The sequence below is a fragment of the Molossus molossus genome, unplaced genomic scaffold, assembly GCF_014108415.1.
Source record: "Molossus molossus isolate mMolMol1 unplaced genomic scaffold, mMolMol1.p scaffold_m16_p_9, whole genome shotgun sequence".
NCBI lineage: Eukaryota > Metazoa > Chordata > Mammalia > Chiroptera > Molossidae > Molossus > Molossus molossus.
In genome coordinates this window covers 63196702-63215336 of record NW_023425403.1, presented here as the reverse complement: position 1 = coordinate 63215336, position 18635 = coordinate 63196702, and the positions used below count along the sequence as shown (strand labels likewise).

Below are 18635 nucleotides of genomic sequence, written 5' to 3'. Positions count from 1 at the left end.
AAATTTGACTATAAAAATTTAAAACATAAACATTTTCTGGCCAGGCATTCTATTTCTGGAAAGCCCTAATATATAAGCAAAAATTCCAATACATATGGCTACAAGTGTAAGAATATTTACTATAACAAAACCCTGAAAATAACCTGAATGCCCATAACAAAATAATGGTGACTAAACTGTAGTATACCCATATTATGAAATGTTATGTAGCTATTAAACAGAATGTGGTAGATCCATATTTACTGACCTAGTGTGTGTTCATGTTGTATTATAAAATGAGGAAAATATTTTATAAAAAATTGTATATTTAATGTCACTTTTGTAAATAAACACATGCCTATACTTTCACACAAGCAGGTACCTGCACATAATCATTAAATGGATTATATAACGATTACATATTATAATAGAGTAAGATATGGAAGTATACCTATTGGACTAAACCACATTTGCCTGTTGAAAAAGAATGAGAAGACAAGAAAAAACCAGCAGCAAAATATAAAATTTATATAATGTAACATTAAGCAAATATATAAAATAAAGTTTAGTCAGTGATATAATTAGACATGTATAAAATTAATCAGAGGATGACAATAAAATAAACAAAAATAATAATTTAATTAAATGATAGATTTGTGGAAAACCTTTGACCTAAGTTTCTGTATTACTTTAATATGGTACTGCAATGAACCACAAATTTTTTTCTGATATAATATTAAGGGGAACAAAATAGAACACTAATATATATCACAGTATGAAATTACATAAAATAATTGTAAGAAAGTAAACCAAAATTCTACCAGTGGGTATCTCTGGAAGAAGAATTATATTGATCTTTTTTTTTCTTACTATGTCTTCATCTTCTAAATGCTGCATATAATATTTTAATTTAAAATGGGACTTTCACCCTGGCCAGTTTGTTTCAGCAGTGGAACATCGGCCCGTGGACCAACGATTCTCGGGTTCGATTCTGGCCAGGGGTACTTGGTTGAGATTCATCCCCAGCGCTGGCCAGGGTCGTGCGGGAGGCAATCAGTTGATGTGTCCTTCTCATGTCGATGCTTCCCCCTCTCTCTCCGTTTCTCTTCCTCTCTCTCCCTCCCACTCTATCCAAAGACAAATGGAAAAATATCCTCAGGTGAGGATTAAAAAAAAAAAAAGAACACAACCATTTCTGAGTCTTAGGATCAAGAGCAACAACTCAATCACTTTGAAATTTATTTTTACATTCTAATTTGTAACTATGGAAAACTGTTTTTCTATTAAAATGGAATCTGTTTTTTTTTTTCTACAGAAGCGGCGGGGGGTTTTGTTAATGATAAAATTTTGTCATTAGCATCCCAATGTTGTGAGAAAAGAAATCTAGTCAAAACCTAAGCTAAAAAGAATCAAATCCAAAAAGAATAGAAGTCTACTAAATAGCCCACCAGTACTAGGGTCATCATCATCATCAAACATTTACTTAGGCTTTAGTAAATGTGAGTCATTTTCATGCATATCACTTAATCCTCATTAACATCCTACATAGGTAGGTTCAGTTGTAACTTTCATTTTAAAGGTAAGGAAACTAAGGTTAAATTCCAGGGTCATATATTCCTAGTAAAGGTTAAATTCCAAGGTCACATCCCCAGTAAAGGTAATGAAGCCAAGATCTGCACCAAAGTCTAACTTCAGAAACTGCTTTTAACCACCAGGCTACATAACTATGCTAACCATGTAACATATGAAGATATTCTACTGAGGTACTATTAAGAAATACGCCCATACGGGAGGCATAAAATGGCACTGTCCCAGGCAAGCCAGATCATAAGCTCACCCTATCTATAGCTCACAATTATGAAACTTTGATTTGATATTAAGGGAGAAAAGAGGGAAAAGTGGCAAATATCATTTGAACTTAGTTTTCCTTACAATACAGAGCTGAGAAGAAATATAAAGATAAGATCATTGATACAGTCACCTAGTAGTCCTTTCGATGACTTAAAGTTGTACTGAAAAATTCCATTATTATAAAGTTAATATAACTCTTAGAGAATTTATATACCAATCAACTCTATTTAATCTAAAATACAAACTAAAAGTTATCACAAATATATCGGTGCCTAAGAATATGTATTCAAGAAAAATATGTGGAAGACTAATATCATAAAAATGTAAAGACAAAGTTTCAAATTTATCAAAAGACAGTAATAAGATTGCTTTTTGGGATTTCAATAGCAGATTCCATTATAAAGTCTTTGTATCATAAACAGCATGAACAGGTCTGAGGCTGACTGAGCAAGGAGGCTTTAATCCAAGAGTGAGGTCCTGAAATTCTGATTCACTTTGAAACACTTAACACAAGTTTGGTAAAGAAAATAAGATAAACAAATCAAGCAAAAATATTTAACACAATATAATCTCAAAGTTATGAAATTTCAACATAGGTAAAAGCCAATTACCAATGAGCATAATTATTAACTTATTCCTAAACTGTTAGTATCTAAAAAGTAACAAGCAGAGGTCAAGAAAAAAAAAAAAGACAAGTATGTATGGCAGTTGGAAGACTAAAATTTTTTTGACATTCCTCTTCCTCATGAGGACAAAACAAGACTAACAATCTAGCATGGTGCCCAACAAGAGTCCTACTCAATGTGCATGTGACTCAAATCTGTATCCAGGACCCTCATGCAGAAATTCTACTTCATTAGACCCATTTGATGCTGACGTAGATGGTCCATGGAACAAACAGAACATACCTGCCCTAGAGCAGTGGTTCTCACATTTTAGCACCATCATGATCACCTGGTAGGCTTGTTTAACTACAATTTGCTGTGTGTCCCACTCCCTGATTCAGTAAGTCTGGGGTGGGGCTGAAGAACAGGCAACTGTTTTTTTTAAGTACTAAATTTCTTGATTAATTGTTATGGTTACATTTTAAAAATATGTTTTATTGATTTTAGAAAGGGGGGGGGGAAGGTGAGAGAGAGAGAGAGAGAGACATCACTCTGGTTGCCTCCTGCACGCATCCTGACCAGGGACCTAACTGGAAACCTGTGTGTATGCTGACTGGGAATCGAACCTGTGACCTGTCAGTGCATTGGAAGATGCTCAACCAACTAAACCACACTTGCCAAGGCGAGAACAGGCAATTGTAACAAATTCCCAAGTTATGCTGGTCCCCTTGAGAGCACTTTAATAATCACTGCCCTAAAATAATTAAAAGCATAGTACCTAAAAGGAATTCCTCCATCCAATTAAAATAGTATTTCTTTAAAAAACAAAGGCAAGCCCTGGCCGCTTTGGCTCAGCTGTTAAGAGTGTCAGCCTGCAGACCAATGAATGAGTCGAGGGTTTGATTCCGATCAAGGGCGTGTACCTCAGTTGCAGTTTGTCCTTAGCCCTGGTCAGGGTTGTGCAGGAGGCAGCCAGTCGATGTGTCTCTCTCACATCGATGTTTCTCTCTCTCTCTCCCTTCCTCCAACTCTATCTGAAGATAAATAGAAAAAAATATCCTCAGGTGAGGATTAAAAAAAAAAAAGGCAAAATATAAATGCCTTAGAGCCAGTCTCTCTCTATATATATATCTATAAGTAGACATATAAATAGGTTTCTTTAAATCCCACCTGAGGATGTTAATTGACTTCTTTTTTTTTTTAGAAAGAGAGAGGAAGGGGTAGGGGGAGTGGGGAGAAAGAGAGAGGGAGAGAGAGAGAAAGACATTGATGTGAGAGAAAAACATGGATCAGTTGCCTCCCGTATGCACTCAACCTGGAACCTAAGTCTGTGCTTGTAAACTCAGATACAATAATTTAATTTCTGTAAATATTTAAATAATGGAGTTCTTAACTTTTAAAAGATTAGATTCTATGTTTTAAAGGTCTATGACATATTTTAAAACAAATGGCAAAAAAATATAAGTTTAATAAAAATGGAATATACCATTTTTGCTATATATTTTACTACTTATGCATTCATAAGTAGTAAATCAAGTTTTATTGAATAACCAATGCATAACCAATGTCTTTTTACTTCTGATATGCAGAAATATACTATAGCTAGAGAAGAAGAGCTTTCTATAGAAAAAAGATTAACAAAATACACAGCACTAAGCAAGTAATTAAATGTTTTAATAAGAATTTGCTTGCCCTGGCCAGTTTGGCTCAGCGGTTGAGTGTTAGCCTGCGGACCAGAGAGTCTCGGGTTTGGTTCCTGCTAGGGGCATGTACCACAAAAAAAAAAAAAAGAAGAATTTACTGAGTCCTGTAGGTCAATTCATATGAATTTGCTGAGTTCTGTAGGTCAATTCATATGATTTAACCTAATAGTTCCCAAAAGAAAAAAAAAAACAGCCCTGGCTGGTTTGGCTCAGCGGTTAGAGCATCAGCCTTCGGTCCCAAGAGACCTGGGTTCGGTTCCCGCTAAGGGCCGTGTACCTCGGTTGCAGTTTGTCTCCCAGCCCTGGTTGGCCGTGCGGGTGGCAAACACTCAATATGTCCCTTTCACATTGATGTTCCTCTCTCTCCCTCCCACTCTACCTGAACAAAGAATGGAAAAAATGTCCTCAGGTGAAGAAAAAAAAAAAAAAAAAGATAAAAAAAACAGTTTTTTTACTTTAGGCAAATCATATCATTAACATACAAGGAATTATCACTCAATTACCATATATCATAAAGACCCAAAACTTAAATTTTACCCTATTTTTTAAAAAATATTGTATGTGCAATTTCTCCACATATTTATATTACGTAAATAATAACAGTATATCCATAAATCTCATTAAAATATCCTCTAAAGGCAATGATTTTGTGTAAACAAAGCCAAACTAACTGCAAATATTCACTTTATCAATTAATCCAATATTGCTTATCAGGCATTAAGAATAATCCAAGCCTATATTTTATAACTTAAATTTAATAAAAATGGAATATACCATTTTTGCTATGTATTTTACTACTTATTACATTTTATATTAAAAAGTGCCTAGAAAAGACAATTTGGAATAATGGTTAAATGGATAATAGGTACTATCTCATGTATCAAATATCATGTCATTTCTAATAAATATTTAAAATATCTAATATCAGTAAATATTTCTAATCAACGTTTTGCCTAGTAGAGGAATAAAAATCACAAACTTCTGTAACAATCTGTCTTAACCCTACAATGAAAAGACTCTATTAGGCAAAATAGCTTTAGAAACACTTATACCCATTCCTGCTTATTGGATATATACTCAAACACCTATTATAACTATCATTAAATGTATTTTAGACTGTGAAATTATCACAATGAGAAAAAGATAAATAATAAATCTATCTTCACAACTGAAACCTGAAGACACTCCTTCTCATACATAACCAGAATAAGATTTTCCAAAAAGAAAAAATGTCATATAAAAAAAGCATAGTTATGCATTGGATTGAAACGAAGAGTAGTAGGATTATACTCAAATGATAATGATTATAAATTAGTAAGAAAACAGAAAATCTACTTTATGATTAAATAGATGAGTCCAAAATCTGGGTGAAGAATAATTCTTAGAATTTGTATCTTTTTTAAAAGTTGCCATTGCTGACAGTTTTTAATGCTTGGCAGATGGCACAACAATTCTTAAAACAGTTGACTTATACCGTAAATACCCTACTGAATTAAATCTATGTCATTAGCACATTCATAAATACCCTGAATATTTTCACACATACTAGAATGTTACTAATTTTATTTTAAATTTCTTAACAAATCAACATTTTCTGTATCTTTTCAGTGGTCTCAGTATAGGTAAGAAAATGGATTTTCAAAAACATTTTCTCTGCAGCTACATCTTACCTCTTCCTTCCTCTAATCTGTGTCTCCTGATTACTCGCTGCCGTTTTTCTTCTTGTCGTAACTGAAGGTGTTCTTCAATGTTAACCCCAGGTACTGGGACAGCTAGATTGACAGAAGAAAGAAAAACTATATATATATGTACATATCTATATACACATACACACACATATACACGAACACACAACAGCACAATAGATATAATAATAGATATAACAGAACTATATGAAATTGAAGAACATAAAAGCTAACAAAAACGCGTCTAAAACATTATTTTTAATGCAAGAATCTTCGCAAAAAAAAAAATAGAATCTCTTCCCTCTATTAATAACATATTGTCAGTTATAATACATGCAGAATTAAATAATTAACTATTATCTTAACTTTTTAACATATATCTAATATAAGCTGTTTAAACTATCCTTATTACTAAGTGGAGAACAAGATGTTTGATACAATAAAACAAATTACCTAACAGAAGATCTAAAGGTATCATCTCTTTCACTGCATCAAGAATTCCTCTTTGTCTTGCCTCTTGACCATCCAACTCTCTTGCACAAGCCTTGCAACATCCACACACAGCACAGCCAGATTCTCCGGAACCACAACCACAGATCCTTAAAAAAAAAAGAAAAGAATGAACAAATCCTTCTCCTCTTTTCTTAAAACTACTTTCTATAATAACCTTTCTGCATTTTTTAAATTAAGTTAAATGAATCGATGAAATCACCCCTTCAGATCAGGATGTGTCAATTTTTAAGAAAAGGTATGAATAGATGAATAAAAGAATAAGTTTATTAAGTTCTTCATATTCCTACAGAAAATACAAACGTATTCTATCTTCAAAGCTGCTATTAACATCTATTTTTCAAGTTTTCACTATTAGTGAAGCATCAGCAGCTTTGCTATTAAGTGGTCTGGATGGCATGGTTTTTAAACAATTAAACAAACATTCCTACCTATCAAATAAATTAAGGGAGGTGTGGGCAGTCTTTAATAAGTGAGCCCACCTTGCCAGCTTCATATATTGTATCTCTTTTTCCTCCCCTCTCCTTTATATGCTGTCATCTCCCATTAGCTCCTTTTATTGTGTCCAATTACCTGTTCTTTTTCCTCTTCTTTGTCCTTTCCATATCAGTTGTGAACTAAGCATACGGCATTTGATTATAACATAAAGAAGACAAGAACACTCCCAGAAGTTGGCTAGAGGGTCAGTGAACAAGTAACTGCTTAGTCACATTTTTTACAGATGTAAAACTCATAGCTTTAATGTTATTTGTTGGCTAAGTCCTGAAAAACTTTAGACAGCCTTACTCAGTCCTGGTTATCCAGAGGAAGGATTTACCTGGCACCAGTCTTGAAAGACATAGCGAGGTGCCCTGTATAACTTCTGTTTTAAATGCAAGCACTACTGACAATGTGGAGGATCACTAACCACCAGAGTAAGAACTAATACAATCATATGCCCTACTGAATTGTCTGTGGGAACTCTTTAAATAATATTAGTTCTAAACTTATTCTAAGATATATAGTCGCAATTTTATAATAACTGAAATCATTTTTAATAGTGCTTAGTGTCTTGGCACAAATTCCTAAGTTAACTTTATTAGTGTATTCATTTCTGCTTCATTAATAAACACATCATTGCATTTGGTAAAGTAGCATCCATTTTGATCTATAAATAATCATTGAAAACTGATAGTAAATCTCTTGGGGGGAAGAATATAAAGAAGAATAATCAATTTCAGGAAGGATCAGAGAATTATAAATTCATTCATAATATTTATCAATTACTTAAGTTCAGATATTGGAGACACTTAATTTTAATGAAAATAGCCTGAGATAAATTTCAGAAGGATAAATTTCAACTCCTTGTAAAAAAATATTATACTTTGATAAAAAGAGCTGAAATATTTTTACATATGCTGAAAATTCAAATCAAATTGTACTGTTTAAATATCATAATATTTCATTAGTTTAAAAGAAAAGACCTGCTATATAAGATCTATTTCACTATGTTAGACAATAGTATAAATCTGGAAATGTACTCATAGTAGATCCAGACATTATTTGGAAGAAGCACCTGACTATACTAAAGAGGTGTCAGATAGGGAGGTGTTTTTAAATAATGGTTTAAATAAATCAAATGAGAGAAAAGCAACTTAACAAAAATGACACTAACTTCGAAATTATTATAATAGAAACAAGATAAGAATTATAAGTATAGAGACTTCCGGTCAAGATGGCAGCGTAGGTAAACACGGTATTGTGTCCTCCCACAACTACATCAAAGTTACAACTAAACTACAGAACAATCATCATTCAAAGCCTCCTGAAATCGAGCTGAATGGAAGTCCTACAACTATGGAATTAAAGCAGCAGCCACACCGAGACTGGTAGGAGGGGCAGAGGCGGACAGGCTGGTCCCACACCCACTGTGGCGGATAAAAATCAGGAGGACACCTCGGCTGGGAAGGTCCTCCCTGAGGACTGAGGGGTCCCCATCCCACACCAGGAGTCCCGCTCAGGGTTCCAGTGCCAGGAAGAGAAGTCCCCATAACTTCTGGTTGGAAAAACCAGCGGGAACTGAGGCTCAGGGAGGCTGAACCGGCTGGAGCCCCAGGCAGCTCCTTAAAGGGCCTGTGCACGAACTTATTGGACTCTCTCCCTCTAAGCTTGGAGGGGAGGCAGCTCGAGGGACGCCAGAGACACACAGGGAAGAACTCAGCTGTTTGGCATTGGAGCGAGGGCTGGAGAGGGGGCTTTCTCCGGGACAAACATGCTTTAAGAGGTCCTTTGGTGAGCCCTTCCCTGGGGCAGCAGAGAGCCGCCATATCTGGGACTCCAGCAACCTGGCTCACACTGGTAGCCCCGACCTGGTGACTCCCTGAGGCCCCGCCCCACCCAACTTTCAGGCCCACCCAAGCTGTTGCCACTTGCTTAACCATAGGATTGGCCTGTCTTGGATCCTGCTTCAGGTTTTCCTAAATTCTTTCAAACAAGCAACACCTGGTCTCAGCTAGCCCCATACTGCTCGTTAAGTAATACACAGAAACAAACACAGGGAGGCAGCCAAAATGAGGAGACAAAGAAACAGGTCCCAAATGAAAGAACAGAAAAAAATCTCTAGGAAAAGGAGTAAGCAAAATGGAGATAAGCAACCTAACAGATTGTGAGTTCAAAACACTGCTTATAAGGATGCTCAATGAACTTAGTGAGAACCTCAGTGAACTTAGTGAGGGCTTCAAGAGCATATAAAAGGACCAGTCAGAAATGAAGGATGCACAGTCAGAAATGAAGAAGGCACTAACTGAAATAAAGAATAATTTACACAGATTCAATAGTAGAGTAGGTAAAGCCAAGAAGCAAACCATCGATTTGGAATATAAGGAAGCAAAAAATGCCCAATCAGAACAGCAAAAAGAAAAAAGAATCCAAAAAAATGAGGATAGTGTAAGGAGCCTCTGGGACAACTTCAAGCGTGCCAACATTTGCATCTTGGGGGTGCCAGAAGGACAAGAGCGAGAACAAGAAATCAAAAACCTATATAAAACAATAATGGCAGAAAACTTCCCTAACTTGGCAAAAGAAACAGACATACAGGTCCAGGAAGCACAGAGAGTCCCAAACAAGATGAACCCCAAGAGGCCCACACCAAGACACATCATCATCAAAATGCAAAAGGTTCAAGACAAAGAGAGGATCTTAAAAGCAGCAAGAGAAAAGCAGTTAGTTACCTACAAGCGAGTTCCCATAAGGCTGTCAGCTGATTTCTCAAAAGAAACTTTGCAGGCCAGAAGGGAGTGGCAAGAAATATTCAGTGATGAAAAGCAAGAACCTACAAGCAAGATTACTCTATCCTGCAAAGCTGTCATTTAGAATCAATGGCCATATAAAGACTTTTCCAGACAAGAAAAAGTTAAAGGAGTCCATCACCACCAAACCGTTATATGAAATGCTAGAGGGTCTTTTTGAAGAAAAAGATAAAATGTATGAACAAACAAAATGGCAATGAATACATATCTATGGACAATGGAATCTACAAACAAAATGAACAGGCAGAATAGAAACATTCTCATAGATACAGAGAACATTTTGTTGGTTGCCAGATGGGAGGGGGGGTTGGGGGAATGGATGAAAAAGGTGAAGGTATTAAGAAGAACAAATTGGTTGCTAGACTGATAAACCTCAAAGAGAAGGGAGCTTGGGGGGTTGGATGAAATAAACCAAAGAACTTACATGCATAACCAATGGACACAGACAACAGTGTGGAAAAAGGCGGGAGGGGGGTGGAAGTGGGGAGGAGGGGGTCAATGGGGGGAAAATGAGGAATATCTGTAATACATTCAATAATAAAGATTAAAAATAAAAATAAAAATAAATTAAAAAAAGAATTATAAGTATATGCCAATATGCCTGTAAGAACAACACAGTAGCCTGGCTGGAGTGGCTCAGTTGGTTGAACCTCATCCTGTGCACCAAAAGGTTGCAGATTCGATTCCCAGTCAGGGCACATACCTGGGTTGCAAGTTTGGTTTCAGTCCCCAGCTGGGCACATACAGAAGGCAACCAATCAATGTTTCTCTCTCACATTAATGTCTCTATCTCTCTCTCTCTGTCTCTCCCTTTCTCTCTCATAAAAAAGAGAGAGAGAGAGATGCAACACAGTAGAATACTCTTGAGATAATTTTGAAAAGATGTATGTTGTACACATTTTCTAGTAATATTTTATTTCTTCAGAATGAATTATTTTCTTACCCTCCAGGGACTCTGTCTGGACGCCCACTACTGACACAGCTGGCTCCATAACCTGTACAGTCTCCACAGACAGTACACACCATGCACTGCTCCAGCTTCCACTTATGCATTCCTGGAGGGCACATCATAGACTTCTCATCTTTTTCATCCAGTTCTTCTTCTAGGTCTTCATCCATTGCTGTGGCCATATTTTCAACTCCAAACCCTAATTGACAGATCAATTTATAATTTTTTAGTAGATTATTGCCATGTCTAAAAACAGACAATTATATTTCCATATAAATGTACGTATGTGTGTGTTTATGTGTGTGTATGTATATATATATACATGCGTGTGAGTGTGTATGTGTGTATATATATATCACATACTAATCCAAGTAAATAGACAAAGAAATGCTAAAATATAAGAGCAAGAAAAATAAATTTAGGAACCAGTAACAAACGCTAACCCCATTTCCTTTCTGCAAAAAGAGTCAAGGGAGGCAGAAACATCTCTTAGCTGTTGTTACTTTCTGTCAATTATACTTCTTATTTTTTCTGATTTCAGTCCCTCCTTTCTAGCCTCACTGCCAACACTTGTGTTCCATAGACCAACGAAAGATTCCTAACCACACTCTAAGCCAAGAGTTCCTCCAATCTAGAACATCCTCCCACTGGTAGCAACCAGCTTTGTAAAACATATCCTTGATCCAATGACTTCACAATTTTAAAAGTTCCAATGTCTTCCCAAGGTCTTTAAAAGAACAAAGTTCATCAGCAAAATACAGTTAGTCACAATATAGCTCCCAATTTTCTCCAAACTACTCTTTTCCTCCATGCAAACTACATTCTACCCAAACTTAAATTCCCTCTGCTTTCTAAACATCCTGTGTCCTTTCACATGTTCTGGGCCTTTGCTCATTCCTGCTCCATGTCTATCGTTCTACCTTATTTACCAGATGCCTCTCCCTGCCTTCCAGAGAAACTCTGTTAGCCCTAAAAAACTCAGCTCAGAAGTTTCCTAGCAAAGCACTTTCCATTTTTCCAAAGGAGTCAGTCACTATCTTGTCAAAACCTGTTTATACCTCAATTAAACTTCATTGTATAACAATTCCTTCAACTATTTTTTTTATTACTAAACACCTACTATGCCCCAAGCATTTCCCTTGATGTCAAAGAGTCAGAAAAATTTTTTGAAAAGGACCAGATTGTAAACAATTCAGACTTTATGGGCCACTTTTTAAAAATAACAATTTTTTACTTGGAAGGCCACACAAAAACTGGTTGCTAAGCAGATGGTTTGTAGGCCTCTGCTCTAGGCACTGAGGACTATGATAATGAGCTATTAAAAGCTTATAACTTAGTGAGAAAGATACACATTAATCAAATTGTTATACAGGAAAGTGTAAATATATAACTGTGATAGGCTTATAAAGAAATGTATAGTGCTACAAGAGCATATAATAAAATTACAAATCTGTGGGAATCAATTATTTTTAATTTTTGTCTTTCCTACTAGACTTAGATCCTCAAAGACAAGGTAATACCTTACTCACTTTATCTTTTATCTTATTAAACCTTACTCTCTTATCACTTACACTTATAACAGACTCAGTTTAGGTCAGTCTAATCAAGAAATAAACTCATAAAATATATAATTATTTTTTCACTTCTAATCCATGGACAGGCTGAAAAATTAGATAGCTATGTATTGGATAACTATTTATGTCTCGATTAGAATAAAACAATCCCAAAGGAAGCCTAAGTGACTATTTTTCATAAGAACAGGTGCTAAAATATATTGAGCACTTACCAGGGTCTACATATATTACTTATTTAATCATCCCAAAAGTACTATAATTATCATCCTCAAATTAATCTCTAAAATTCAAAGCAATCCCAATCACAATGCCAAGTAGAAAAACTCACTCCAATACATATGGGGAAAAAAGGCCACAACCTGACTACGTTCATAAATTTATAAAGAATAAGAATAAAAAAGTCATCAAAATTGGAAAAGTACACACAACAGATAAAGCCATACATAGAAAAGAAAAACCACAAGTTAGTAAAAAATATTTGCAATACATACAACATAATATATAAAATATTCCTACAAATCAATAAGAAAAGGCTAGCAAAATAAGAAAAGTTTGAAAAGATAGTCTAACTCACTATTCACAACCAAGGGAATGCAAATTAAAAGAGAAATGAGACCCAGTAATTTTACTCCTCATTATATGCCCCAAAGAAATGCAAACATATTTCCACCAATATTTACTAGAAATGTTCACAACAACATTATTCATAATAACCCAAACTAGAAACTACCCAAATGTCCATAATACTACCAAAAGTTTTAAAACTGTGGTATATTCACAAAATTTAATACTAACAATGATGAGAATGAACAACCTATAGTGTACCATAGCAACATAGATGAATCTCATAAAAATATGGTGAGTGAAAAGAAACCAGACATAAAAGAATTCATACTACATGATTCCATTGATAAAGTACAACAGTGTTAACTGGAGACAAGGATACCAACAGTAATGTATAGTGTTAACTGGAGAGGAACATAAAGGGGGGCCTTTCTGGGGTACTGTTAAGAAACTTTTTTGACCTGAGTGCTGGTTACATGAACATGTTCAGTTAGTGAAAATTCATAAAGATGTATACTTAAGCTAGGTGTATTTTTCTGCATAAGTTATACTTCAATATAACAAATAAAAAAATTACATCACAGCCATTACATTGATAAAAATCAGAGCCTATCAATACTACTACCTGAGTAACGTGGAAAATCAAACTCTTCTAGTAAGAGTATAAATTGGTACAACCTCTTCCAAGAAAAATCTAGTAAAACTGAAATTTACAGCACAGCAATTTCAATAGAGAAAGTCTCATAATTTTGCCAGGAAAAGTTTTAAAATTATAATAGTGAAAAATTAGAAATAAACTCATCTATTAGCAGGAGAATGATTGTGGTATGTTAGTGGTATTGTTTTTATTACACAGCAGTTAACATCAATCATCTAGATTTATATGTACTAACATGGACATATTTCAAACATGATAGTGAAGACAAAAAGTATTTTTGCAGAAAAATATGAATAATACATTAGCACTTACAAAGTATTTTATTTTAATGTATAAAATATATGTGTGTAATGTATTTTACATATAAAATATAGAACATCACTGAAAGAATATTAATCCAAGTCATGATGTGGTTAGTTCTGGAGAAAGACAGAGTATAATATTAAGCCTTGGAACAGAAATACAGGACATTGGGATCTTAGCTGTCATTTTTTCAATTGAAAAATTATAAAACATGGTGGTAGATATACAACTTTTTAATATTTCAAAATTATTTTCTATATTTTTCCTGTTCTTTTTAAACTTTTAAAAATCCTTTCATGGTCCAGCTGGTGTGGCTCAGTGGTTGAGCATCGACCCATGCATCTAGAGGTCGCCAGTTCGATTCTTGAGGACACAAGTCCAGATTGTGGGCCTGATCCCCAGTGGGGGACATGTGGGAGGCAGCCCATCGATGTTCTCTCTCAATGTTTCTCTCTCTCTCCCTTTCACTTCCTCTCTCTCTTAAAAATCAATAAAGGAAAAAATAAATCCTTTTATGTTCTTTATGATTCAGCAATCTGTATTCATTATGTGTCTTACACTACCATACTACTATGCTTTCTAATTCAATACTTAAAGAGTGGGTATGATTCCCAGTAAATAAAAAATCTTTTAACAATTTTATTTTGGTGCTTATAAAATTTACACTAAGATCCAGAACACAGGTATAAATGTATGCCAAATTTCACAAAAGTTTCAGAATAATAAGAAACAGTTTTGTTCAGCTCACAACTCTTATAAAACATAATTTGAATATATACTTATATAGAGAAAACTAAAATGGTTTTCTCCTCTTTGCCTAGCAGGTATTATCTAAAACTGTAGTACACTAGTTTAGCAAGAAGGAAAATACTTCCATTTTTGGAGTAATCCATTTCTTTTCTTTCTTTTGTTCTTCATTCTTTTTTTTAATTCAGTATTCTTCTAACAGACTTTCTCTTTTAAAAACTTAAGTATTTTAAATACACACACACATAAATAAGCTAAGGAAAAAAAACAGTAGGCTTTTAATATCCAGATGAGTCTTCCATCAAGAAGTGTCCAAAAGAGTTAAACTTGTTTTTGTTAATTTTACAAATATTACTCCTGAAATTCATTTGTACTTCAAACATAGTTTAACACTTAGTTCTAATAATATGTATCTATTTCCTATTCCCAACTTATAACAAAATTAAAAAAAGAAAACTAGAAACTGGAGTGAAAGGTATAGGGAAGCACTGATAAGCTAAAGTAAAACTTGAAAGCAAGAATGAAGTAGACACAAACTATTACAAAAACAAAAACACAACAAGCATGGGTAAACTCCTCTCTTCCCTTACTATCTTGAGTGTTTGAGCAAAGGATATAGTCAATAAAGGGCATCTACAGTTTATGACTTGATAAAGGATCAAGTATTCTTAAGGATCATTCTTAGTTGGTAAGAATCAACTGAATTACAGGTAATGTATACTGTTAAACAGGAAGATACTATTTGCCAGACAGACTGCTGCCAAAAATTGTTAAAAGTAAAAACATGCTATATAAAAAGCTAATAATAGAGTTTGAAAATGTTTTTATAGAATAATTTAGTCACAAAGATGCTAAATCAAAGAAGTACTATTATATTTACATAAAATTAAGAAAAACATACAAGTAAACACACTCATATGCTCAGAAATTAAAAACCTAAAGTACATTTGATTATTCCAGTGATATACTGTCAAATAAATAAGAAATTCAGTGTTTTTCCTAATTTCAAGTGTGAACTCAAGGAGCCTTTATTTTGAAAAGAGTAAGATTCTTCACCACATTGTTCTGAAAAGCTAATAAAAAGGGAACATACAATTTAATGTTAACAAAGTTAATACCTACCTTTTCCACCTTGGTTCATGGCACCAGTGTCTCGTCCACACTGTCCTTTATTATTTACACCAAATGTCCAAACTTCTCCATTCTTCATTAAAACACAAGTGTGAGCTTTGCCCATAGCTACCTGAATTACAAAATGGCCCTTCAAATCTGTTACCAAACCTATAGGAAAGAAATGAATTTAGTAAGAAACAACAAAAAAGCCTTTCAGAGCCTAGTAAATCCTCATAATGTAAAAGGACCACCTCAATGTAGAACTTCTCATTTCTGAGATTAAAAAACCCACCAAAATGGGAAATAAGTAGCCAAAAGACTGGGAGGGTATAAAATTAAGTTCATAATTTTATAATGAAGCCTCAAAATTTTTAAATATTATCATCTATACTTGGGACAAATGTTTATGGTGGCACTAGCTCAAGCTTACATTTCTTGAATACTTGCACTAAATGGCAATGCCTCTCAACAGTTCTCAGAAGGGTTTTATTAGTTATCAAACGTTCCTTGCCCAAGCACAAAGGAGCCTATAAATCATGTACTTTACCTGCTTTGACCTGTCTCAAAAAAGAATGAAGTAAAACAATAATCAGAGCCCTGGCCAGTTTTGCTCAGCGGTTAGAGAGTCGGCCCATGGACCAGAGTCCCAAGTTCGGTTTCTGCTAAGGGCACATACCTTGGTTGCAGTTTGTCCCTGGCCCCAGCTGGGATCGTGTGGGTGGCAACCACTCGATGTGTCTCTCTCTCTCATTGATGTTTCTCTCTCTCTTCCTCCCTCTCTCCTTCCTGCTCTATCTGAAGATAAATGCAAAAATGTGCTCAGGTGAGGATAAAAAACAAAACAAAACAATAATCAGAGTATACAGAAATAACACTGTTTTTGTAAAAAAAAACTGTGAGATCTTGCAAAGCAGTACTTTTCAATCCTTTTAAACCAACAATATTTTCTTCCACAATCCAATATAAAGCTAGACTTAAACTTCACTTATTCACACATTACTTCAATTATACTTGCCATATCCAAGTGCCACCCATATTATCTGAATTTACTGCATCAATTTTAAATTGACTGGAGCATATATTATCAAGCAGTAATAACAGTAAAAATTGGAGATTGTTGAGTATTTCCAATATACACTAAAACAAAAACATTTTTTAAAAAGTACAAGTATTTGTTTTATTTAAATTAAAAATAATATAATTCTTGTATCACACTTTGGGAAAACTATTTACATCATTAGATCAGCTATAACTTTCCTTCCACCCTATACTACGTTAGGTCTTTTTGTTAAGTTCACCACGAAAACTTTCATTTTCAGTAGTTAGTATTAAAAAAGATATGTATATATAGCAATATTTATTATTAACAACAGTACAAGTTGACTAGCTAAGGTCTTGAACCCTTACATGTGCCAAGCTCTGTGCTAAGCATTTCATAAACATTATCTTCCGTAATCTTGTAACAACCACATAAAGTAGGTACTACCATCAGCTCCCTTTGGCATGTGGAAAAAATAAAATAAAAGCAATCTCTGAAAAGTTAAGTAATTTAAACTAGCTAGCCAACTATAAAGTGGTAGTACCAGGAAGAAAGTCTATATCCATAGTCACTAAAGCACACCTCTCTGTCTGTACACAAATCCCTAAGTAATAGTTACACGAAATATTATTCTTAAACTATACACGATCACATCCCAAAATTTTGAACCATTCTGGCATTGAGGGCAAATGGAAATTTAAATATTACATTAAGCCAACTCACATATCACCTGAGCACAGTTCAAACTTAATAACTGCTATGAATGTTTGATACACATCATTTCCCTAGCATGAGACAATCACTTAAACTTCTAACAAGAAACTTCATTAAATCTGGTTTCCTTTTACAAAAAAATATGTAGGCTTTACAAATTCACCTCGTATAAACACTTTCCAAGTGGATTGCCACAATCACTATACTCATTTCTAAGTACTAGAAATAAAATCTAGCTACCAAATACGGCAAGTTTTTGAAATCAGGATTTATAAATATAAAACTCTTTATTTGGTTAGTTCTATCCTTCATATTTACTACTTAAACTTTTGTTTTACCTGTCACTCAATCACTTAACAAGTAATTCTTGAGTCCCTACTATGTGCCAGACACTGTATTGGGGTCACTGGGATATACTAGTAAATAAGTGAAAGGGAGTTTCTCCCTAACTACCAGCTATGTTATGAAAATAATTTCCCCATAGTACTACCAGAAATATGTCACATGAGCATTTAACTGAGCTTAGGGAAAGCGTTCCAGAGAAGGTAACAGCTGAAGTAGAGCTGCACTAGCCAAGCGCCATGATTCGTTCTGATAAAACTAGTGGGTATTCCCAGCAGTAAGACAGGAAGAAATCACAAAATGCTGTATTTGTAAATAAATGTGAAAAATATAGATAAAGCATACTACAAATGTTAATTCTCTAGACGTTGCAATACATGAGTAGTATTCAACTATCTTTACATGAAGGTGAAAGTGTTTAAATTTAACTTACTTGAACTATCAGAGTAAATGGCATCTTTTCCAAACATGTATAGCTCTCCATCTTTAGAAATAACAGAACTACTCCCATTATTGCAGGCAGTATACACCACAATCTTTCCTTCCATCTTAATTATCTTTTTAGGTTTATAGGGTTTTGATTGCCGTCTGCTCTTAGCTTTAAAAAAATTAAATTATAGTAAGGCATCAATGCACACACAAAAAAAATAATGGGTTGTATATAAAGCCCAAGAAGGGAAAACGTGTTATTTGCATTTATGTATCACTTTATTTTATTTATTTTCACAAAGGCCTGGGCTTCCCAACATGTTAATTAAAATGAGTCAACCTACAAGCCTCATCTAGTTAATTAATACTTAGATTATCACTGTCAGATCATCTTCTTTGTAACACACTGAAATTCCCAATGGGACAAACAATTTTCTATTAAACTTCTGGGGAACCCAATATCAAGATTAGCTATTTATATTATAAAAACCATTTCATTACCATGTATTTTAAAAATTCCCTTTTCTCTCAAACTCTATCTCATGTGTATTCTTATGCTAGAACCTGGAAAGTAAAACCATTC

At 34.3% G+C, this 18635-nt stretch overlaps 1 protein-coding gene across 13 annotated transcripts in view; it reads right to left on the bottom strand.

The window, feature by feature from the left end:
- MYCBP2 (MYC binding protein 2) overlaps positions 1-18635 on the bottom strand; it is a 297109-nt gene that overhangs the window by 187027 nt on the left and 91447 nt on the right. For all 13 annotated transcript variants that reach the window (XM_036249657.1, XM_036249659.1, XM_036249660.1 and 10 more), the window contains 5 exons: positions 18057-18221; positions 15538-15696; positions 10564-10768; positions 6277-6422; positions 5809-5910 (listed from right to left, as the gene is read on the bottom strand). In XM_036249657.1, coding sequence (XP_036105550.1) covers positions 5809-5910; positions 6277-6422; positions 10564-10768; positions 15538-15696; positions 18057-18221 — 777 coding nt within the window. The remainder of the gene's footprint in view (positions 1-5808; positions 5911-6276; positions 6423-10563; positions 10769-15537; positions 15697-18056; positions 18222-18635) is intronic.